The 24944-nt window shown below is 41.8% G+C and overlaps 1 protein-coding gene across 3 annotated transcripts in view; it reads left to right on the plus strand.

Annotated features, from left to right (window-relative positions):
- SPRED2 (sprouty related EVH1 domain containing 2) overlaps window positions 1-6931 on the plus strand; it is an 88272-nt gene extending 81341 nt beyond the window's left edge. For all 3 annotated transcript variants that reach the window (XM_061622231.1, XM_061622232.1, XM_061622233.1), the window contains 2 exons: window positions 373-522; window positions 1220-6931. In XM_061622231.1, coding sequence (XP_061478215.1) covers window positions 373-522; window positions 1220-1873 — 804 coding nt within the window. In that variant the 3' untranslated portion in view covers window positions 1874-6931. The remainder of the gene's footprint in view (window positions 1-372; window positions 523-1219) is intronic.
- The last annotated feature ends 18013 nt before the right edge of the window (window positions 6932-24944 follow it).

The following is a 24944-nucleotide window of genomic DNA, read 5'->3' on the forward strand; positions in this document are numbered from 1 at the left end:
TTCCAGAGGGGTAGGCTTCTTAGTCTGTGTTGCACGCATCTGATGGTGTGGACTCTAGGCCATGAAAGTGATATAATAACTTTGCAAGTCTTTCAAGTGCCACAAGACTTTGTTGTTGTTAGTATAAAACAAAGTGATGCTAAATTGAGGGACCAAAACATAGGGAACTGCCCAGCTGTCCCAGATATATTTTTAGACAACTAGTTCTTAAAACTGGTTGTTGTTTTTAAAATATGGGTGTTTCTAAAGATGTTTATAATGCGGCAATATGATGGTGGGGTATATGCCCCATTGCCTGACTAAAGAAAATCTTTGGATTGTTGGTGGGCTGTATTACTTAGCTTCACTTTTTCTCATTTATGTTACTAACAGAATGCTACAGACAGCTCTTCTAATTCTTCTCAGAAGAGGGAGCAGCCTTTGCGAACACTAGCATCTCCTCCATCCTGTGAGCATCACAGAATTTGCACCCGGGGACACATTCATGACCAGTTTAGTCCTGACCAGTACCATCTAGAACAAGTGAGCCCTTTTTTATTCTTTTTCCCTCAACTTCAGAACAGTGGTCTTGTTGCTGTCACTCGTCTGTTAGTTTTCAGAAAGATGGGTATGCCTAATTCTCCATGTATGCATTTCTCATAGAAACCGAGACTTGAGGAGGGAGTTCTTTTGATAAGTATGCTTGCTTGGCATGGTCTCTTGTTAGGTCGGCATATGCCCATAGCCAAAACAGCCTTAAATTAATCCCTGTGATTTAAAGTTCCTAGGGAGGGCTCGCACATAAAAGCTAGCTTCTTCCCATCCTCTGCCCCAATACTATTTTTCCTGCATGTTTCTGGGATTAAATAATGTGAAGAAACATCAGCAAGAATTACAGCTGACAACAGCCGGCAAGAATGTCCACCAGGTGTGGAGACGCTCTCTATAGTTACTGTAGCCATGTGAACTACAGGTGGCTGTACCACCTTGGTCATGTTGCTATCCTTCCCTGTATCCAGTTGGAAGATCTTATAGATGGATGAGATGCTTTTGACCTGGTATTCTTCAGTGTATGAACTTTCAGCTATACGTGCCACAATAATTTGGATAATTGGATCTTTGTGTTTTATACATATTTGTATAGAGAGAGTGTGTGTATATATCAGATTATGCAATATTTTAAATGTGCCATGTATTATCAGCTTTTGAAATGTGCTTTTTTAAAATGCTTGTCCAACAGTCAATCCCACGAGCATATCGGCACGTTAGCTTCCCAGATGATGATGAGGAAATTGTACGGATTAATCCACGGGAAAAGATCTGGGTAACGGGTTATGAGGACTACCGTCACACCCCTATGCGGGGGAAGTACATTGATCCGGATGATGGGGACTCGTATGTGCGATTTGCCAAAACTGAGGCCTCAAAACATGATTACAATTACCCCTACGTAGGCAACTCTGACTTTGATCTGGGTGAAGACATCAAGGGTGCTGTGGTAAAGACTCAGCCTGCCAGGTGCAAATCGCGGCGGCGAAAGGAAGATGGGGAGAGGTCACGGTGTGTCTATTGCAGAGACATGTTCAATCATGAGGAAAACAGGCGGGGTCAGTGTCAGGATGCTCCAGACAGAGTAAGAACCTGTATCCGCCGAGTCAGCTGTATGTGGTGTGCGGACAGTATGCTCTATCACTGTATGTCCGATCCAGAAGGAGACTATACAGACCCTTGTTCTTGTGATACCAGTGATGAAAAGTTTTGCCTCCGGTGGTTGGCCCTTATCGCCTTGTCTTTTATTGCCCCTTGTATGTGCTGTTACTTGCCCCTCCGGGCTTGTTATCACTGTGGGGTTATGTGCAGGTGCTGCGGCGGAAAACATAAAGCAGCTGGATGACATCACTCAAAGCTTGTGAAGGACTTTACGTTTCCCCTTTAGCTACGGGGCTTCTTGGTCTGGAGCATTCTCAAATTTTACGTACATCTTCACACAGCCCAGGGAGCACGACGGAATTCGGAAACCAGCTGGCTCTCCCTCCCATTCAGCTGCTATGCATCGATTGCTCACCGAGTTCTAACAGACTAATGTGCAGCATAAAAGACTTTTCTATTATTGATCTGTAATCAAGCAGAATGTCTTGTACATGGTTATACCTTCCCTCCTCCCTACCCTGCCCCCAAAGGAAATTGAGATGTGAACGGTTGAGTGACGTGGACTTCAGATCTCATGGCTGTATCTGTATTTAGCAAGCTACTGGCACATGTGGAAATATGGTGTAATAGAATGAAATCCCACTTTAAAGTGTGTTCAGCTTGCAGCCAGTGACTGAGTGTGTTTGTGTGTGTGTGTGTGTATAGAAGATGTGTTAATAAGAAATGTGTACCATGACACAGTATTGCTGACAATCTTTATTGTGAGATTTCGAGTCCATCATTTCTTTTGACAGTTGCTTTGAATGATTTCTCTGATCACCAACCATTGAAGTGAAATGTGGGAAATGAGCCTTAGTATCACCTATAATATTTGTGACTCTGCAAACTCTTGTTCCAGACCCAACAGTGAAAGGGAAACTTTAAGTGTCTTCTCTTCTTTCCCCCCCACTACCACCTTAAGTCTTTCTCCTCAAAGTAACATTGGAAAATATCACTTGAGTGTTGATGTTCTTCACTTTGGAAATACACTCTAACCTATAGTGTTTCTATTTGAAACAAAGGGGGATATCATGTTAGTAAATTCACATGTACACTCATGTGGTGTACCTTGAAATGCATAAGAGGGAACATTTTTTTATTTGTTTTTTAAAACCATGTCTACAATCTGTGTACTAAGGATGGGTGAAAATTCTGCTCCCACCAGAATCCAGGGCAGGAGCATTTTGGGAATGGATTCAGGGCTCTGTGCTTTTCAGAGGTCCCAGACCAACCTAGAAATACAGAGAAGCCTCTAGTGCAAGGAGGTGTTTGTCTCAGTTTGTTTTTATTTCTGTTTTGCCTGCCTCTGTCTGCCTTGGAGGCCTTTTGAACAGGCGAGGGTGTTTTGAAACTTCTCCTCATGGGGTCACTTCCCATGAGGGAAAAGTTTTTAACAGAGGGGAAAAAACAGCACTGCCGACATCTGACACTGTCAGATGTGGAAGTGGATCCAGTTGACAATCACACAGATGAAGGCAGGAGCATGGGTTCTTTGTATAGTTCAATTCCCATCAGAAGGAATATAATTTTTTTTTAAATGCATTTATTAAATTGAGAAGCATTCTTCTCCAGAGAAGCCTGACGAAACTTATTAAGCTAGTCAAATTCAGGGGGATTCTTCAAACTTATTCTAGAGAGGTGGTGGTGGGTATCGGTTTCAAGAAAGTTTTTAGTGTGGCTGTGCACTCCAGCCCTCTGCTTCCACTTTATTTAATGTACATTGGTGAAATTGACTAACTGACAAGGATTGTTCCCATCTGGACAGCAGGTCTCTTCCATTCCCCAAGCCTTTGGACCTGCAAAGTAGGTGTGCTTGCACTGTGCACATGAATAATTTTTGGTGGATTCATGACCACATTACAACTTCCCATGTTTCCAGTTCAGTGATTTAATGCACAGATAGGAAGCAGAAAGTATCGAGGAAAAATGTACTATGGTGTTTACAGGGTTTTCCATTGAGTGGCCTGATCTGACCCCACAGTTCTGTCTGCTGTGCAGACTACAGGATCAACCTGGGGTCAGCCGAGGGCCTTGTGGCTTTCTGCTTTCAAATGCACTGAACCAGCATATTTGGGATCTGCAGAGAACCTAGAGCAGACATCCCTTAGGCCAGAGCTGGATAAATCCCAGGCACCTGGTGACCTTGGTGCCTTGAAACTAGATGCTAGGAATATTGAAATATTTTTCCAGCCCTTCCCTAAGTTAGAGACAGGCCCTATCAAAATCAGTAGGCGCCCTAACATTGAAAGGCAATTGATAGCAGTAGAACTTGATAGTGCATAAACCATACGTGCTTTGCAGGATCTGTGTCTTTTGACAGGTTTCTTTTTATTTAGTTGTGAAATACGTACAGCAGGGTGAAACCGTACTTTAATTCCGTGTGGATTTGATGTTTGTTTTTGTTTCTTTAAAGCCATGTCTTATGTACAAGGCTTGTAATTAGCTAGGGAAATAATATTTTTCTAATATATGACGTGGAATGGCAAAAATTTTATTCAAAGGAATAATGTAGAGCAGTTTAGCTATAATATAGCATAGTACAATCTGAATATTCCGATGCAGCTAGGCACTGGCTTGTGAGGACTGGCACTCCTGTTCCTGCCATAATTTCTTTTTGCAGATCACTGCCAGTGAGTACATGCCCTTGCCCCCTCCCGCCCTCGTTCTTGCACGTTGACATGAGTCTTAAAGGAAAAGGAACTGAATTTTATTTTTGCCAAATAGGGATGAATAGTGACATGCTTGCCACTCTTTCTGTGTAAAATGGGCCACCAGCTCCTTCTGGGAGTCGTCATAGCTTTTATCACATTTAACTACATATGCAACAGTGTGTGGCGTTACGGTCGAATCCTGGAGCTTGAGCAGATTTGGTTATACTCAGGCACTGACTTCATGATTTAATTTGATTGCTTTTCTGGGTTTTGTTACGACTGCCCACCTAGGTTCGTTGCCGTATGCAATGGGCCTATCCAGAAACTCGTGGGCTGGGATCCAAGGGCCTTGTGGCGAGCAGCGCTTGAAGCCTGTTTCCAAACATGGACCTTGCACCCTACCCACTCTGCCACCGGACAAACCACTCTTGTGAAACTCAGGGGACCTTCAGGAGCAGTCTTGGAAACAAAGGGGAGAATGTTTGGCATGCATGTGGGTGTCTGTGGTAAAACTTGCACATTCCTAAGAACTTCAACAGGCTCCTTTTCACATTGCCTTGGCAGCATGGAAGCAGCTGGAGGATAGCCCCTTTCTGCATACCACAAAGGTACATTCGCCATGTGGGAGGAACCTGTGTGTGAACTCCTCCCCATGCCAAAATTACCCCAGCTGCATTGTGGGCTCCTCCCAGATGACTTGCGGCTTCTCATATTACCTCTGAAGGACAGAAAAGAGAATATTGCAGTAATTTCCATGTTTCAAGGTAATGTAAGGATGGCCCCAGACCTAATCACCTACACATAATGCTGAATAAAATGGTAGAATTCTAAACTGTACCATTTCAGGTAGGGAGTTGTACATAATTTCCCCTATGTTAAAAAAACATACTCCCTGCTTTGTAGCAAGCTAGCAGATCAGAGATTTAGCATTACCTTTTTCCTGGTGTGCTAGTTTAATAGCTATAAAAAATACAATTCTCCCAACTGCATCCTGCTGTGATACAGTACAGAATTCTACATAATGGGTAGATCGGCTCCATTATCTCTCTAGCTCATATTTTGGTATTCAAGATTTGGGATTTGTCTGTAACATACATACACATGTATAATATAGACTTCAATGTTATAGCAATTGTTAGGTTTTGCATTTGTAAAAATAGAATGCTAAATGGTAAGGGAAGTTCTTTGTGGGTTTTTTTTTAATTTTGGTGAATTCATGGGAAGAATAAATATTTTGTGCCTGATAGCAAATGACAAATCTCTAAAGGGTGACTACCAAACATCAAGCCAGCCTCAAAATAAATATATAAAAAGTGATGGTACAACTTGTTTTGTTTGCAAGTTGTTCCACTTTTCTGAATTTCTGTAAGGTCTTTCCCCTCTATAAAGCACAACACTACAGAAGAGATCTTACAGATTGTCAAGCCTCTGAGTTCAAGTGCCCCTATTTATTTAGCTAAAGCAGACATACTCCAAGCCTTGATGTGTGTCCTCTTCTGTAAATTTCCTCTTTTCTTCTCCTTGCTGGTTTTGTTTTAATCCATGTTGAATTGTTTCATGTTTGTTCTTCTCTCTTCCTTTGTTCCTCTCTCTCCGCGTGAGTTTTGGGGGGAGGAATTGTGGGTGTTTTTTCATTTTTGTGACGGGAGCAGCAAAATGGGCACAAGGGTAGAAATGGGGGCGTGGGAGTGGGACAATTTTTGTAAATATTTCCCATTGATCTCCACACTGCAGTAGAATGGTCTGTGGTGTTTTTCCTCTGTCGGCTTTTCAGTACTGACATTAATCAGCTGAGAAATTATTCAGATTTTATTTTTGTATCTGTGGTAACAACCCATTAAGCAAAAGGTGGTGGTTGTTTTTTTCCCAGTTGGAACATTTTTTTCAAGCTATTGCTCACATTAACAAATTTAAGTGCCTGAAGCAAACTTCCATTATGTATCTGTATACTAAAAGTTTAAAACTCTGTTGTATTGATTTTTATAAGCCTTTTTACCTCTGTGTAAAGAATATATATACAAGTGTATGATGTATATTTTAGTTCTTAACTTCTTTTTTATTGTTTCTAATATGTATGATCATTGTAGCTATTGCTTTAAAAATGTACCATGTAAATATAAATACATCATATCAAACCAAAACTGTCTTACATGCTTTGGAAGTCTTTAATGGAAAGGTGTGTGTGACTGAAAGATGAGATGCAAGACAAGCCTCTGTGGTGCATTCCACGTTATTCAATGTGCACCCGTATACAGTTTCTGCCCAATTATTTCTCTGCACAAATAAATTGTGTGAAGTAGGTAAGCAGGGAGGGGAGGGATAGCCATGTCCAAACCCATTGATTGCTGCTGATGTAAAAAGTGCAATCATGGGTTTTGTATGCGTGTAGCCCAATTCATGCTCATTTTTCTGATCTCGTGGAGAAACTCAGCTTCATAAACCAGTCGTAAATTTAAAGTTGTGTTTCACTTGTGTGGGTATTGCACTTTCTCAGCATATATAGGACAGTATTTTGTGCCTGTAATTCTTTCGCGAGGAAAAATAATTGTTGTGAGTGTTTTGGGAAGTGGTGGTGGCTGCCTCATACCCACTTATGCACAATCGCCTGAGAAGCCCAGTGAACTTCTTTAAACCTATGTGAGCATGTATGCAATCCAGCTGCTTGTGTGTTAATTTTAACACTTATTTTCCCAGTTTTAGCATTTTGTGTTTGGAAAGGAACTATGTCCAACCATAATGATTTCAACATGTTTTGAAATTACTGAAGCTTCACTATAGGATTTGAAGTGTCAAAACCTTTTTTTTACTGCTTACTTTTTATCCCATTCCTAGTGGTAATTCCAGAATTCTCAAATAATCTTCCTTGGGGTTTTTTAGAGCATATAAAAACAGATTTCATACTTTATTGATGAGGTCTGAGGAGCTTTTCATCCTCATCCTGACCCCTTCCCATACACAAAGATCCAGTTTCACAGGGGAATGAACCATATCAAGAGTGAGTGAGGCCATAAGTGCTATTAAACTTGGAGGGAATGTCCAATATAATAAATACATGCTGGTCATGGAGAGACTCTAAGTGAAGTGCAACCTAATTGGCTGATTGTTTTCTTGACTAAAAATAATTGATACTCACATCTTCCTTTATTTTAGGCAAGACAATATGTCCACCTTTGATTTCTTTTAATCTCTTTTTGCCTTTGCCTAGAGGTTTCTACTGTGAGGTTTTATATGGCCATCAGGTATGACCTAGTAACTTGTGTTCATACAAATGGTTATATATTAATTAAAATGTGCAAGTTAAACTCCTCCTGGGGTGATACTGTGTGGTCACACTTGTTTGTGTAAAGCTCTTTGATATTGTTTTAAAAGTCGATGGTAGCACTCAAGGAGTTCTGCATTTATTATTGGTTTTTATAAAGTAAGATTTGAGACCATATTTCTGTGCAGTGTGGATTGACAACTAAAGGTCAAACATTGCAGGAGGCAACTTGTGAAAATACAAAAAAAGGTAACATCTTTTTCCTTAATGAATGACAGAAGAAAAAAACTGTTTTTCATAGTCTTAAACAATTGTCAACATTAAACAGCTTAACTGTATCCACTGCTTGGAATTGGATATGTTGTGAGACTGAGGACAGCATACTGGAATAAAGGATGCCTGCAGCTGTGGAGTGTGGGTGGGTGCAAAGAAGATACTGTTAATATCAAAATCCATTCAGGAAGCTTGTAAATACCTCCGGAAAACTGTGCCAAAAGCAGGCTAGTGCCATATTCCTGGGCGTTTTAACAGCCTGGTATGCAAAAGACAGTAAAACTTGCCATTGCTTTTTTCCTCTAATAGCTGCCAATGTACCAATGCAGCATGTGGAGATATGAGGTATAATTTATACTGAGGTTAAAAGCATTCTTGGCCAGGAGGTGGATTGCTCTTCTTGTATATGCATAATAAATGTATTTATTACATATTTTTATTCCCACTTTTTGGTCCGATGAGTCTATGATGCAGCTGTCCTTATCCATGGTGATGTTCACCAGCAAGGGATGGTGATGGCCGAAGCAAGGTGGAGATAATTAAACCTAGGATTCTGGAACAGATGGGAAGGTAAGGCAAGGTCACAACCTTGGATAAGAACAAAGTTGCTGGTTCAGGACCATGGTTAGTAGTCCTGCAGCCGAGGCAGAAAATACACAAGTCTCCATGGAGCCATGGGGCATCTGGTAGAACTTTATAGTCTGGGCTGGATAGTCAAGAGGGAAGCCCCACCCTTTCTGTGCTGCATCTGTCCAAGACAGTGCCCATTTCTACAGCCATCAGCAATGGGATTTCAAGCTATAGACACTGTCTTAGTGAAATTTCAGGGCTCTCCTGTTCCACCGAGTAGATTGTAGTGCAGTCATCGAGAGTCTGGGGGAAGGTCTCCTCAGGATTCACAGCATGGGATGTGGGCTCTGGTGTTACCAGATTTACATCCAAAACTCTAAAATGCACAGCTGGGCAATACCGTATCAGGACCAACTAAAATGTCACAAAATTGTGGCAAGCTTCAATGGGCAAGATGTTACACTGTGAGAAGTGGGGGCAAGGAACATATTAAAAGTACAAAAATTAGGCTGGATGTTGTTATAGCCATGAGGTCAGCTGGTAAACGTTGCTCCAAGATGGAGATTGCAGGCTGAATATGTCCCTCCCAGGTACTACAGATACCAGGTTACACCCCTAGGATTCTAGGATGAAGAAGCGATGACTGGTCCTCATTTCTGATCAATTAAGTGCCTTGTAACTTGGGTCTGTCCCACACCTATAACATCCAACCTAATTTTTTTTAAAATAACCCATCATCACCACCCTCTGTTTTGTGTAACATCTTGCCTGATGGAGTGTTTTTAGAGAACTTGAAATCTTGTCATAATTATGGGACATTTTTGTTGGTTCTAAAAATATATTGCCCAACCGTACATTTTGTGCATTATTCACAAAATGAGCCCACTTATTCCATAGTTCCCAAAATTTCCCTTGGCGTCCAAGGGCACTTTCCCTTACTCTCGCCCATCAGAACACAACAATCAGTCTCTTCTACCCAGTGGAGCCATTTCCTGCTGTGGTCTTTGCTCCCCCTTTCATCTCCTCAGTGTTGACGCCGCGTACATGGGAACATAGCAAGGAGACCTCTGATAGTTGGTCTCACTGTGGCACTGACCTCTCAAGAAGGCCTCAAAGCACTGAGGAGCTTATAGTCACATGAGTGATCTTTTGAAATGTGAACTCTCCAAAGATGGCCATCAATCTCAGCTGTGGGGGAAAGGTATGAAGTGTCTGCACAGGAATTTTGAAAAATGGGGGCCAGGTGAGGCTTGTGGAAATAGTTAATTGATGCTGGAAAAGGGATAAGATTGGTGTTTCCTGATTTAGCCATCTAAATGCATGGCAACTCAGGATGAGATTTAAAACAAAAAAAATTATTAACATGTTGCTTCTAAAGAAAAGCTTGCCATTTTGATTATATAAACTGGCCCCATGGATCATATTGATAGAGGAAGCCGCTTCCAGAGCTGCTGCTGCTGTTAGATTTTAGTTTATTATATATTTATTAAACTTATATCCTGCCCTTCCAGAAGGATCCCAGGGTGGCAAACAAAGGTCAAACCATCTTAAAAACATCTCAAAAACAAAACATCTTTAAAAAAAAAATTAAAGTAGTAATTGTCATTTGGTACTTTTGATCTTAGGGATGGTTTGTATCCATTTGTGGCAATCTGGTAAGTCCTGTGCAGGATTCCAGTGAAGTGGAGGGGAGGGAAAGGGTTTCCAGTAGATGGAGAGAAACGTCTATGCATGATGGGAGCTGTAGTCCATCAATATATGGAGTGAATAAAAACATTCATTCATTCAATATATGGAGAGCACATGTCTGTCACTCCTGCTCTAGGCAGACATCAACTAAAAGTATGGAGGGCAGAAGTGAACACAGTTGAACATCACCCTGTGTAACACACACACACATTACACTCATTTATTCATTGTAATGTCTGCAGAGCCCTGTGATCCTGCAATTGTTGGAAGGAAGTTCCCATTGCTTAGCAGCTGCAGCAAGGATTACAGAGACTTCAAAAGAAGAAACTGAGGGAGTGTGAATTTTATAGTGGGGATGGAGAGTCCCTGGCCCACATGCCAGATGTAGTCCACAGCTGGATTTTATGTTGCTTTCTGTGTCCCCCTTTCACGCATCAGCAGCTCAGGTTAGGGGAGGGAGCTGGTGGGAGTGGTTCTAAGAGGCTGGGATTAATATCCACATGTGCACATCACTCTGTTGGTGCCCTTTCTAGGAGTGAAGCTGCCTATCCTGTCAGTGTTCCCTCCCAGCAGTCATGCAGAATCCTCTGTTAGGTAGTGCTCTGAGCAGAAGGAGATACGCGGGGCTTCTTTCTTTAGCAAATCGTTAATGGTATCTGCATTCAATGACAGCATGGTGAGGTTCAAAGATTCTTGCCTTTCATTCATCTGCAAGGGGCGAGGCCCTTATTCCTGCTGAGAATCCATCTTGAGTTAACGTTCAGCGCATACACCATGATAACCATCAAAATGTTTCACGGATGTATTTTCCTCTTTATTTTATACTGTGCAATTCAGCCAATCCCTAGAAGATCATGCCTTATGATCCTTATACTGAGTCCAGCCATGCATTTATGCATTTAATTGGAGCTACTGATGGACAGGAGGGAAGTTAAAAGTAGTGACAGAATGGCAAACAGTGTATATCTAGTAAGACAGGGAGTTTCCAAGATCTTTTTAACAGAGCCAGTTATATTTAAGTTATGTTAAGCAATCAGTCTGATCATGTGATTCATATTTTGTTTTTCTCTAAATTTTACAGATTCAAATATGCCAATTCCCAACATTTCCTATTTTTAAATGTTTACATAGTTTTATTGTGTGTCTATACAGATATGATGTAAACCATTTTGATTTTATAATTAGTGGCATACAAATATTTTTATAAATAAAATAAGTACATAAAACAAGAGTTCAAGAGATTATATGATGTACTCATTCCACATGTCATTTAGAAAAATGTTTATATACCGCTAACTCATATAAAATACATCTAAGTGGTATACAGCAAATATAAAATCAATCATAAGAAAAATAGGAAAGCAAAAAATTCAGAAGGAACTGGTCAATAACATAAATATGCATCCAGCTGAAGAAGCCTGTCGACACAAGGAAGTCTTCCAAAGATGTCTAAAAATAACAAGCAAGGTTTTGTACTTGCTGTTGAATTTCAAGAGTAGCTCATTATTTAGTCATAAAATTTCAACACAGCTTTGCAAAATATCTCAATTTAAAGACCTTTTTGTTTCTATTAAGGAATTTGCCTTGTTATATTTCAGCAAAAGTCCCCCAGCTGTGTTAGACGGAGAGACAGAGACCTGCCTTTTCATATGTGCCTCTGTGTTTGTCAGGAGGCAGCAGCAGGCCATGTCTCATAGGAACACAGGAAGCGGCCATATACTGAGTCCGACCGTTAGTCAGAGCTTGGAAAAGTTACTTTTTTGAACTACAACTCCCATCAGCCCCAGCCAGCATGGCCACTGGATTGGGCTGATGGAAGTTGTAGTTCAAAAAAGTAACTTTTCCAAGCTCACTCTGTCTAGCTCCGTATTGTCTCTACAGGGAATGGTAGTCGCTCTCCGGTGTTTCACATAGTCGTCTCTTCCTGCCCTACCTGGAGACACTGAACAATTGAACCTGGGACCTTCTGTATGCAAAGCAGATGCTCTGTCACTGAGCTGTGCTGACTTGGCAACAGTACAAAACAGTGTTCTTGTCTCTCCATTGGGATTCAATCAACAGAAAACGGGGAGGGGGGGTGTTAAACAAATGATAAAAAAAGGTATGGTGCAAAAGGTGGGTCTTCTCTTTTTCACCATTAGTTGGCAAAACTGTTTTTACCCTTCTTGTAATTGATTGTCACTTGGTTAGTGTGGGCTGTTCCCTCCAGATGTGATAAAGATCCTGGATGTGGCTCAGAACGTATCTCTGGCACTGCCCTCTGAATTTGCGTTCTTGACAAGGGTCTCACACACTCTTAAACACCTCCTGCTCTTCAGTGTCCTGTGGCTAATTTTTTCTGCATTTGAACAAAGCGACAAAGGGCTGCAAAGGCAAGCATCCCACTTTTCTGTGCATTTTGCCCAGACCCAGCCATGCCCTCCTATTACAAAACAAAACACCTAGCTGAATACAAGCCATAGCGTAGCATCTCCCCACTAACGGAGGACTCCAGTTGACAGTAGAGGCCACACCTTGATCACTTAAGGAGATACCTGTCAACATCTCCAAGGACTGTGCTCCTTTCAGGCCAGCCATAGATGAAGCAAGTAGCAGAATCTAATTTCATCACTCTCAAATGGACAAGAAAGAGTACGGAGGAATTTCTGCCCATTCACTTCTCAACATGTGAGTTGTTTCTTTTCAGACCCTAAAAGGGGCCTGAGTGTAGTTTGATTTCAGCTGGGGAGGGGGATTATATATATTTATATTTTCAGCACAGCTTCCCATTCTGTAATTCTCTGCCAAGAGTTTTGTGCCTACTATCATTCTTTCTATTTGCAGACCTTGGGGTGAGTGCCAATCCTTATGTAGCCAAAATTGAAACAAACACAAAAGGAGATTTATCAGCAGCATTGGGGGGGTAACAGCAAGGTTTGCAGATGTACAAAAGAAATGTTGGGGGGGGAATGGGGGAGCAACACAGCCTAAACATTGCTAAGCATGATCAGTGGGCTCAGAACAATGGAAAATAAAGCTGGGTAAGTGGAGGAATTGATGTGGCCAGTGAAGATACCTCCTTTTGGAGAGGGAGGCTCCTCTCAGGCCAAACCAAGCAAAAACAAAATGAGTTACACTTGAAATGAGATTGAACTACTCTGTCTCTGATATTTGTTATTTCAGCCCCCTCAGCCACATATTCGGATATCACATACACGTCAGGAATACACTGCAACATTTTGTTACAGGGCCCGACTTGTGTGTGTGAGTGCGTGCGCGCGCACACGCGTGTGTGTTATGTGCCTTCAAGTCGATTATGACTTAATGGCGACCGTCTGAATCAGCGACCTCCAATAGCATCTGTCCTGAACCACCCTGTTCAGATCATGTTAAGTTCAGGTCTGTGGCTGCCTTTATGGAATCAATCCATGTCTTGTTTGGCCTTCCTCTTTTTCTACTCCCTTCTGTTTTTCCAAGCATTATTGTCTTTTCTAATGAATCAGGTCTTCTCATGATGTGTCCAAAGTATAACCTCTTTTTCATTATTTTAGCTTCTAGTGATAGTTCTGGTTTAATTTGTTCTAACATCCAATTATTTGTCATTTTTGTAGTCCATGGTATCCACAATTCCAACACCATATTTCAAATGAGTTGATTTTTCTCTTACCCACTTTTTCCACTATCCAACTTTCGCTGAGAGGAGACTCTTATTCCTCTGAGCTCCAGGGGCCAGAGTTGTTTAACAGTCAGCCACTCTGATTGAAGCTCTGTGAGGGGAACAGGGCCTCTCCTAGCAACTCTCAGCACCCTTCACTAACTACAATTCCCAGGATTCTTTGGGAGAAGCCATGACTTCCTAAAGGGTAATAAAAGTCTGGTGCGGATGTGGCCAGGGCAGTTAGGTTTAAATTTGGGTGGAAAGGAAAGGGGCTTCCCCTGTGCCCAGTGCCCAACCATCCAATCTCCTCCCCTTCCCCCCCCTCTCTGCCCTTCCCTCCCTGTTCCTCCCCTAGGTCAGTTTCACCTATCCTAAGCATCACTGTACTGTAAATCCCACTGAACTCAAAAAGCATGCAAATGTTCAAACCTGCCCTCCCCTCCTCCTCCCTCCCATCACCTCCCTTTTGCCCCTTCCCTCCACCTCCACGCCTTCCCTTCCAATCACCTCCTTCCCCCTCCCCCTCCTTCTGCTCCCCTCTCCCCACTTCCTCCTTCCCTCTACCCTACCCTCCTCCTCCCCCACGTTCAGTTTTACCTATCCTAGCCATGATTGCATGGGAATAAATCCCACTGAACTCAGTAAGCATGTAAATGATCAGACCTTCCTTTCCCCTCCTTCCCATCTCCTCTCCCTTCCTCCTCCTTTCCTCCTCCCCTCTCCTCTTCCTTCTTCCTCCTACCCTGCCCACTCCAGCCTTCCCTCCCCTTGGTCAGTTTTACTTATCCTAAGCATGATTGCATGGGAGTAAATCCCACTGAACTCAATAAACATGCAAATGATCAAGCCTCCCCTCCTCCTCCCATCCCCTGTGGTCAGTTTCACCTATCCTAAGCATGATGGCAGGGGAGTAAATCCCACTGAACTCAGTAAGCATGCAAATGATCAGTCCGTTCTCAGCAAACTTGCACAGGATCCCATTTCTTACCTCCTGGATTAAAAAGCAGAGAAACTCACTAATAGGCAAAAAAAACCCTTATGGTTTAAGAATGTTATTACAGCCAACAGATATTTCTATCAAACCTTGATAGAAATATCTGTTGGCTATAGATACATTCTTAAACTGCAAGTTTTTTTGCCTATTAGTGAATTGATAATCCTTGACAAATTCAATGTTTTCATTATCAACTTCGAAATTACATAAATTTTCTGTTGTCATTACTTTACCCTTCTTGACGTTCAGCTGTAGTCCTGCTTTTGTGCTTTCCTCTTTAACTTTCATCAGCATTCATTTCATATCATTACTGGTTTCTGCTAGTAGTATAGTATTGTCTGCATATCTTAAATTATTGATATTTCTCCCTCCAGTTTTCACACCTCTTTCATCTTGGTCCAATCTTGCTTTTCTTATGATATGTTCTGCATATAGATTAAACAAATAGGGTGATAAAATACAACCCTGTCTCACACCCTTTCCAATGGGGAACCAATTGGTTTCTCCATATTCTGTCCTTACAGTAGCCTCTTGTCCAGAGTATAGGTTGCGCATCAGAACATTTGGGTGCTGTGGCACCCCCATTTCTTTTAAAGCATTCGATAGTTTTTCATTATCTACACAATAGAAGGCTTTGCTGTAATCTTTAAAGCACACAATTATTTTAAGAGCCATTATAGAATCTTGAGCATTACTTTACTTGCATGGGATGTTACGGCGATGGGTCGATAATTCCTGCATTCCCTGGGATCCTCTTTCTTTGGAATTGGGATGTATATTGAACACTTCCAGTCTGTAGGCCATTGTTTTATTTTCCATATTTGTTGATAGATTTTAGTCAAAATTTGGACAGTCAGTCTCAGTAACTTGTAGCAACTGTATTGGTATGCCATTTATTCCTGGTGATTTGTTTCTTCCAAGTATTTTAAGAGACACTTGCACCTCACATTCTAAAATTTCTGGTTCTTCATCATATGGTTCCTCAGTGAATGAATCTGTCATCCTGGCATCTCTTTTATATAATTCTTCTGTGTATTGGCCCCAATTGTAATCACCTATATTGAGCTCTGTTGACCCATGTCTTGGCCTTTCTTCTGTCAAGACCCAGACATCACTTGTCAAAACACCACAGCAGTCAGTCTCATTCAAATCTATTTGTAAATATTGAAGAATTAAAGACATGTCCTAATTAACTAATGTTCTTCATATGACATGTTAACTAAGAGTAAGTCCTAAGGCACTAACAGTGCAATCCTATGCATGTCTACTCAGAAGTAAACCCCATTGATGTGCTCTGGTGGCCTCAAAAATGGAAAAGTTGCTATTTCAGTTTCTCTCTTTTTCCTCTCTCACCTACTCTTATTTAGACCCTCTCCCCTAACCGACTGCAGCAGCACCTCATGAACATACAAAACAGGACTTGGAGCGTCATGCTCCATTTCAGTGGTTCAGAAGTATCTTGCAAGTACTGTGCAGAACTACAGTCAGAATTTGCCTAATATGCAACACTTTGGTTTTCCTCATGGCAAAATCAACCCCTCTCCTGGATAAAAGAATGGAGGGTGTGGGGAGCGGGAGATCTCCAGTTCCCACCAAAGAAATGTGCTCCTGTATTAAAAGCAGCAGGAAGCAACAGGTCATTGGCAGGCATTGACAATTCTCAGCTGTCATTCAAGCATTGTCTGGTGTGATTACATCCATGCTGCTCCTTTTTTTCCTTTTCACAACAAGAGGAAAGAGTTCTATCCCATGTCTTAAATGCTAGGGAAAAGGTAAATTGGTGCATTTAATGATCATCAGCTGAAGTACAGTTCAAGGTTATTCAAGTTCATTAAGATAAGAATAGAGGAGATGCAAGTGTAATGTGCATGTGGCTCATGAAAGTAGATGGCTCTTCAGTCGTATTGAATGCCACTTTAAGGAACTCCATGAATAAAGAGACCCTTAGCTCTGCTATCCAAAAGATGTACCCAAATCTGGAAAGTTCTGTATTTAACTGCAAGGGGAGAGCTCTTGTTCCTCTGCGGTAAAAAGCAAGAGGACACTTTGTAATAACATGGAATGATGAGAGCCAGACTAACCAATAGTTAGCCTCCCAATCTGTAGTTTAATACTGAGGTATCAAGAGCAGGTGATGTTCCCACTTGGTTTTAGCCCCATCCAGGCCTCCAGTTGGTGCTAAATTAGGGAAAGGGACTGCAATAAGTGATGTCACCATCCAAGACAACTCAGCAAACCAGGGACACAATGTACTAATTCTTTTTACTCCTTGTGGGGCTTGGGGGTGGGAAGAACCCCTTCAAAAATAGACACCTGGAGAAGTATCTTTAGAAGCTATGGAATGGTGTCATCTTTTACATTGGAGAATGTTGGGAAGAGTGATAGCTGCGTGGCAGAGCATCTGCTTTGCATGCAGAAGGTCCCTGGTTCAATCCCTGGCATCTCCAGGTAGGGCTGGGAAAGACCCCCATCTGAAATCCAGAGAGCCACTGCAAGTCCGTGTAGACAGTACTGAGCTAGATGGGCCAATGGTCAGACTCATTCTACAGCAGCTTCCAATGTCCCTTGGTGTTTGTAGCTGCAAAGACAAACGTTATGCTAAGAAGAGTATTTTCATAAGAAAGATATTTCTTAAGCACGCACACTGAATCTTGCAAAGTTACACCTGAAAATGTAAAGTTTGAAATGTGATAAGCATGTGTATCCTACAACTCATCAGCAAGCCAGGATTGGCTGTAGTTTCTTGACCATTCTATACTTAGTGGCTGCTGCACAATGTGTGAAGTGACCCTTAAACAAAGGTCATGATCATCTCTGTAGGGAGCTTAAAATAAGGAGCCTGTTGATCTCCAAGATATCACTCCACATGCTACATGTACACACACACTCTTGTGTTTAGTGGGTAGGGTTGTCTTCCTGGTATATTTGTGTTTTAATCTGTTGGTAGTGATGATGATTTATTTGTTACTGTAGGTTATATTAATGTTTTAAGATGTTTTTTTAAGTTTTTATATGGTCTTAAATATGCAGTTTGGTTTTTATGACGTTGATTGTTAATGTTAAGATGTTAATGTTTAAGACGGTTTCTTTTAAATGTTTTGTATTGTTTTAAATGTGTGGTTTTCTTTGATTTTTTTTACAACACTGTAAACCACTTAGAGGCTTCTTTTCAAGTATGAAGCCGTATACAAATAAAATTAATAAATAAAATAATCATTCTCTGCACAAGTAGGCAATAGCTCAGCCAGGTATTGAGCTGGCTGCAGTACCAGAAGACATTGGTACGCTGATTTGGGATGAGAGCTGTGCTGTGTGCCTACAGGAACTAGTTAGGGTGCCAAAATAATTTCAATCCAGGACCACGCTAGGAACAATTTCAGGCTGATTAGTGATGTGTAGGCTAATGGCATCACACAGCCACTTCACACCATTTGCCACACATGCATAGCCCACCAACTAGCATAGCAGATAAGTTCTGCCAGCCTCTAAACTTAGGTACAATACCACATGTTTTAGCAACAATCATGAAAAAGGTTGCATCACAATTGCAGCAGGATGCTGCTGAGCATAGTTAGAGCGTCTTAGACTTGTCAGATGTGTGTGATCTTCAGACCAGATTCAGATATATTTAAAAAGTTATATGCCCTGAGTTAATTTTTAGGTTAGAGTAGCTACTGCCCCACTAATTCTAAACTCTCTAATTATTTTGGAAAAAATAGTTCAAGTGGGAACTGATGAATAAACTTTGAGCAGAATGCAAACCTGAAATCCCCATTAGATGTCAAGTTTAATGCTATAATATTCGCTCAGTCATCACAGTTCTGGATAGGAGTGTGCATTATTAATAAATTATTACTATTTATCCTTCATGTGCCGGTCCTAGGGCAGGCTACAACACTTTAAAATGCAGTATTAAATACAGTTAAAATAAATTACAGTCATAGGAATAGAATGGGTCTGGAAACACATATCTCAGGTAACAAAGGCCAGATAAAGAGGTACGTCTTTAGCATTCATTGACAATTGTATAGCGACCGTGCCAGACGCAGCTCTGTAAGGGGGGAATTCCACAACTTAGGGGCTGCCACAGAGAAAGCTCTGCCCCGAGCCACCATCCCCTGATTATCGGAGGGTGGCAGAACTACCAAGAAGGCCCCCAAGGGTCTGCACAGACAGAGATAGTCTCTGAGATATTTGGAGCCTAAAGGCCCAGGATGCGACTCAGGAACCAGACCAGCGGTTGTAGTTAATTCGTGTTTTATTAGGGTAATGTCCAAACAAAGACTATGTTTTCTCATGAAGCAATACAGTGATACAGGTCCTGCGGCATTGGGAGAAAGTTGACAGAGCAAGGGACTTCTTCCCGCCTGTTCTTTAAGAAGGGGCCAAACGGGCGCGCAATCTTTCGCTCCTCCTTAACTGCCCCTCAGGTACTGCCCGCCTTCCCCCCCTTCTCTCCTGTCCTTTCAGCTGTCTGCGTGTGCGCGGTGAGGGGGGAAGCATCACCCCCTCCTCTTCTGAAGTTCCCGATTCCAGGATGGGGGATAGGGGAGGGGCTGATGGTAAACTGCCTCCCCGCTTTTCGGCTGTGAGCAGCCCTCCCTCTTCCCCCTCTTGCTCTGAGCCTGAAAGAGGGGGAGGCGTGAGAATGTCCAGGGAGGGCTCAGGCTCCCCGTTGCTAAGCGACCTTATCACTGGCAGTTCCTCTGTTTCGTCTTCGCTCCAAAGGGGGGAAGTTCCTCCCCCTTCCCTCTGCCATCCATCCGAATACTCTTCTCCCAACTCTCCGGGATCCAGCTCCCCGGGATTGGGACCCCAGCTCTGCCTTCCGACAGCATTTAGGGCTTTAAACACTAAGGTGAGCACCTTGAATTGGGCCCAGAAACAAACTGGCAACCAAGGCAACTATTTTACAATAGGATTATATGAGTTGTAAAAGCAACCCCAGCCAGTAATTGGCATTTTGGACTATTCTGAGTCATCTTCAAGAGCAGCCCCACAGGCAGCCCCTTGTAGAGTGCATTGCAATAATCCAATCTGGAAGTTACCAGTTGTTTTGACAAAGTGCACCATGATATTCTGATTAGCAAGATGGCTAAATGTGGACTGGATGGAACAACTATCAGGTGGATCCACAACTGGCTCCAGAATCATACTCAAAGAGTGCTTATCAATGGTTCCTTCTCAAACTGGGCAGAAGTAACAAGTGGGGCATCACAGGGCTTGGTCCTGGCCCCCGTGCTCTTCAACATTTTTGTTAACGACTTGGATGAGGAGGTACAGAGCATGCTTATCAAATTTGCAGATGATACAAAATTGCAGGACACAGCTAATACCGTGGAAGACAGAAACAAAATTCAAAGGGAACTTGATAGGCTGGAGCATTGGGCTGAAAACAACAGAATGAAATTCAACAGGGATAAATGCAAAGTTCTACACCTAGGGGAAAAAACCAAATGTACAGTTATAAGATGAGGGATGCTTGGCTCAGCAATACCACATGTGAGGAGGATCTTGGAATTGTCAATAATCACAAGCTGAATATGAGCCAACAGTGCGATGCAAAAAAGGCAAATGCTATATTAGGCTGCATTAACAGAAGTATAGTTTCCAAATCATGTGAAGTATTAGTTCCCCTCTATTCAGCACTGGTTAGGCCTCATCTTGAATACTGCATCCAGTTCTGGTCTCCGCACTTCAAGAAGGATGCAGACAAACTGGAACAGGTTCAGAGGAGGGCAACAAGGATGATCAGGGGACTGGAAACAAAGCCCTATGAGGAGAGACTGAAAGAACTGGGCATGTTTAGCCTGGAGAAGAGAAGACTGAGGGGAGATACGATAGCACTCTTCAAGTACATGAAAGGTTGTCACATAGAGGAGGGCCGGGATCTCTTCTCGATCATCCCAGAGTGCAGGACACGGAATAATGGGCTCAAGTTGCAGGAAGCCAGATTTCAATTGGACATCAGGAAAAACTTCCTAAATGTTAGAGCCATACGACAATGGAACCAATTACCTAGAGAGGTAGTGGGCTCTCCGACACTGGAAGCATTCAAGAGGCAGCTGGACAGCCATGTGTCGGGAATGCTTTGATTTGGATTCCTGCGTTGAGCAGGGGGTTGGACTTGATGGCCTTATGGTTGGTTGGTGATCACTCGTGACCGAGTAAGATTGTCTTCCAAGAATATTTGGTTGGAAGACACCTGTGCATGAATTTGTTTTATGTGGGGAGATCGGCGCACGACGATCAACACACAATCTTGACAGAAAAAGGCTTTGATCCAGTGGCATGGATACCACGACGATTGGAAGTATTTTATCTGCTGCAGCCTTCATCTACCTTCACAGCCATTGTAACATACACATTGTTATCCTCCGCCTGTTCTGCCATTGAGGACTTTCTTGGATCATTCTTTGTCTGGTTCCTCTCCCTTGACCTTACTGCCATGGGTGACCCTGCTGGGAGTACATGACTCCCGACGGCATCGTTCACAGGGTTCATTGGAACACGCAAACCCACTCACCACTGCAAGGTGGCGATCCAGCCAGGGGACTTGATGGCCTTATAGGCCCCTTCCAACTCTATGATTCTATGATTCCATGAGAGCACGAAGTACCATGGCTAAGTCATCTCTGTCCAAAAGCTGGTGAACCAGCTGGAGGTGGAGATAGGCACCCCTGTCATCATTTTCCAAATAACACAGCCTTGATTGAGGAGGATCTTTATCTTCACCCCTTCCCCAGACACGATGGAAACTTTGCAAGCTGTCTGGGGATTTGCGCTTGTACGTGTGGGTTGCTCTGATGTGTGGCTCATGGGGCAAAGCAAGGAACTGGTTGCCTCTAGCAGAGCTTGTTTGTAGCTTTTGTGGTGCATTTTTAGGGTTTGATTAAGGTTTAGAATTTCTGATATCCAACAAAGTAATTCCCCTCTCCCCTCAACTATGCCTCATATGACTACTGCTCTCATTCAAGTATTGATTGAATATTCTTTCTTACTGATGGGTTTGTCAACAGTTTGAACATGTATAGAGAACAGTGATGTTAGCAGACCATTTGATTACAATGCATTATAATATATAGAAATGGTAGAAAGATAATGCTATTTATCAAGGCACTCACCTCCAAAGCAAGGTGCAATATTCAAGATCCCTGACAGTGACTAGTTAATCAAATGAAGGATAAGGCTATCAATGGCTGCTCGCCACAATAGCTATCTTCTGCTTCCACTGTTGGGGACAGTATGCCTCTGAATGCCAATTCCTGTGAATCAAAAGTGGGAAGAGTGCTATTGAACTCAGGCTTCCCATAGGCATCTGATGGAAGAATGGGATACTGAACTAGATGGGACTTTGAGCTGATACAAAAGGGCTTTTCTTATGTTCTTAAATGTCCTGTTCTCCTGAACTGTTCATAAAATTGCTTTGTGACCTTCTGCACTTCTTGCAAGCAACACAGCGGGACTTCTACAGAGATAAACATGATGGTACCACAAACCATTGTGCTGAGTTCAGCACATGATTCCTAAGCAGCTGACTTTACTCTCATTCCCTCTGATTAAGTTTGTTTGGAAAGCCACAAAATAAGCAAATGTCAGCTGTAGCACCATTATATTTCTTGATTCTTGTGATGGCACAAATGAAAATAAGTATACAAATGCTTGGCTTCCAACCAGAAGCAAGATAGTTTCAAGGGTGGAAACTATGTGTGTATTTTTGGTGCACTGGCTTTGCATCTCTCAGAATTTTTAGACCTCCCGCACCCTGCATTGCTGGACATCAAGGCACCATCATTCATCTGATTTGTCAGTCTTCGCTTGTGGATAAACTTTGAACAATATGGCAGATTGGAAGTATGACTTACTTTCTGACATTGTCATTATAAATCTAAACTCAGAGCTGCTTATCAGTTTTAGATTTCAATATGAAACCATGGACAAGTCAGTTAGCCTTTTCTTAGTAAAATAAGGGTATCTATAACCTGTTTTTCTTCCTACTGTTTTTAGAGATTCACAGTGGAGCGATTTTTTTTTTAAGACAGCACCTGATTCCAAGGCTGTTATACTACAGCATTTGTGTTCAATATGCTTGGACTCCTCTATAATAGCCTCATTGGCCTCCATCATTCCCTCTAATAGTAAACTTGTGTGGTCAAGTGCCTATCATTTGAAATAGAAACAGGGCCATACAAATATAAGATAATGGCTTCCATGGGCTCAAGGGATCCCCTAGATACACAAGTAGAGAAGTGTGTAATTTTATTTTATTTTAAAATCCAAATTGACCTTGTGAGTTTTCAGGGGCCATCAGCAGACTCTTGAGGGCACAGAGATAAGACAAGGTTACAGTAATTTATATCATGTTCAGGGAGGGTTTTTTTTTTCTTTGAAAGCAATACAGACAAAATGTTGCCTGATGTCCCAAGTGCTGAAAAAGATGAATTTACAAAATCAAATAACAAAAAGTAAAATAACTTTTTAGAAAAATAAATGTGGAGCTATCAATCCTCAAACATTCTGGCATATACTCCAATAAATTAATATGCAGGTAGGCCTGCCAAAGCACAAATTCACTTTAATTTAACAGTTTCCAGAGGAGTAGACATGTAAGCCTGTGTTGTGACCAATGTTGTTAGATTACAACTCTCAGTGTTCCTGATCGTCGGCCTTGTTGGCTGGGGTGTTGGGAGTTGGAATCTAGGAACATCTGGAGTGCCACAGCTTCTCCATTCCTGCCTTGAAGGCTCACACATTTATTATGGCACAAAAAGCTTCTGCCATAATAACCTTGTTGGTCTTGATGGTGCCACGAGACTCTTGTGTTGTTTTTACTGTCACTTGGGGAGCTGCTTACTTTTTCTGAATTATGAGGATAGGAAAGTCTTGATGACAAACTGCCAAATTATTACGTAAATTATTTAAATGATTGGTGTTACTGGAACATCACAAGTGAGAAACTAATACCATGTTCAGCTAATACTAGCTTCAGTTGGAGCTAACCTCCATTAATCCATTTACATGAGTTTGAGCCAGTGAAAGCTTTTTAATCCTGTTCAGATACATGAGACTTGTAGAAACCAAGGTCCTGAGCAGTGACAAAGTTTGTGACAATTCTGTGGAGGCATTATGTATGTGAGTGGGGCTGTAGACCAGCCATTTCTTGGGTTGAAATGTTTCAAAGCAAACACAATGGCACACACAAGTTCTTTATGGGTACTCATCAAAACCTAATATGTTGACGCAGTGCAAAGCATTTTTAATGCAGTAGCATCCAACCTTTGGAGGTCCTTCCCTTGGAAAGCCCATCTGACAGGTCCCTCCCAATCTTTGAAGATTAACAAAGATCTTCTTATTTTGGAAGACCTGTAGATGTTTTGAGGATGGTTCTTCTGCACTTTAATTCATTTATTTATTTTTATTATGTTTGTATACCACTTTCATCCATAATGGTTCTCAAAGTGATCTGCAATACGTAACACAATCAGATTTCTAGGCAAGTAACATTGCCCTCAGAATGACAGATCCCAAAGGGTACTGAGGCAGTTCCAATTAGTCAGTCATGTCCTCTTCCTAGGATACTCTATTCCATTTCTCCTTCCACCTGCTTTCATGACACCCCCCTCTCCAACAGTTAACCAGCATTCTGTGGTCACTATGTACAGTCCTCATAGGGCTGTTTTGAGGGGTTCCCTCCCTTAGTATTTTTCCCCCACCAGATTTTTTGTACTTCGGCAAATTTCAGGACTCAGCCAAGCTTGATGCTTCTTGTGTGTAGGTGGTGCCATTTTGACAAGAGAAGCATTGGCTCTCACGCTTAAACATTTGAAATAGAAAGAACAGTCTTTGCATTTAAAATGTGTTTCTTTACGCATAGTGGAAAATAACTGTGCAATCTGTTGTATGCTATCATTTTTCTTCTATAAAAATAATTTAAAAGAAATAAAAGGAACAAGCAAGGACTTGTGACAATATCTTGCTACTTGCTTACTTATTATTTATACTTAGAGCCCACCTTTCACCAAATTGTCCAGGGCAGGTTACAATAATGTCACAATTAAAAGAAGTAAACAACAGCTTTATTACTTTCCAAATAGCTTTTGTTGCTTTCCAGGTAGCTTATTTTCACACCTAAAGGCTACCAAAAAAAAAAAAATGCACAGGAAAATATATAAATGGACAATAAGGTTACATTCTTGCTGACAA

This window comes from Rhineura floridana, chromosome 4 (genome assembly GCF_030035675.1).
Source record: "Rhineura floridana isolate rRhiFlo1 chromosome 4, rRhiFlo1.hap2, whole genome shotgun sequence".
Lineage (NCBI taxonomy): Eukaryota > Metazoa > Chordata > Lepidosauria > Squamata > Rhineuridae > Rhineura > Rhineura floridana.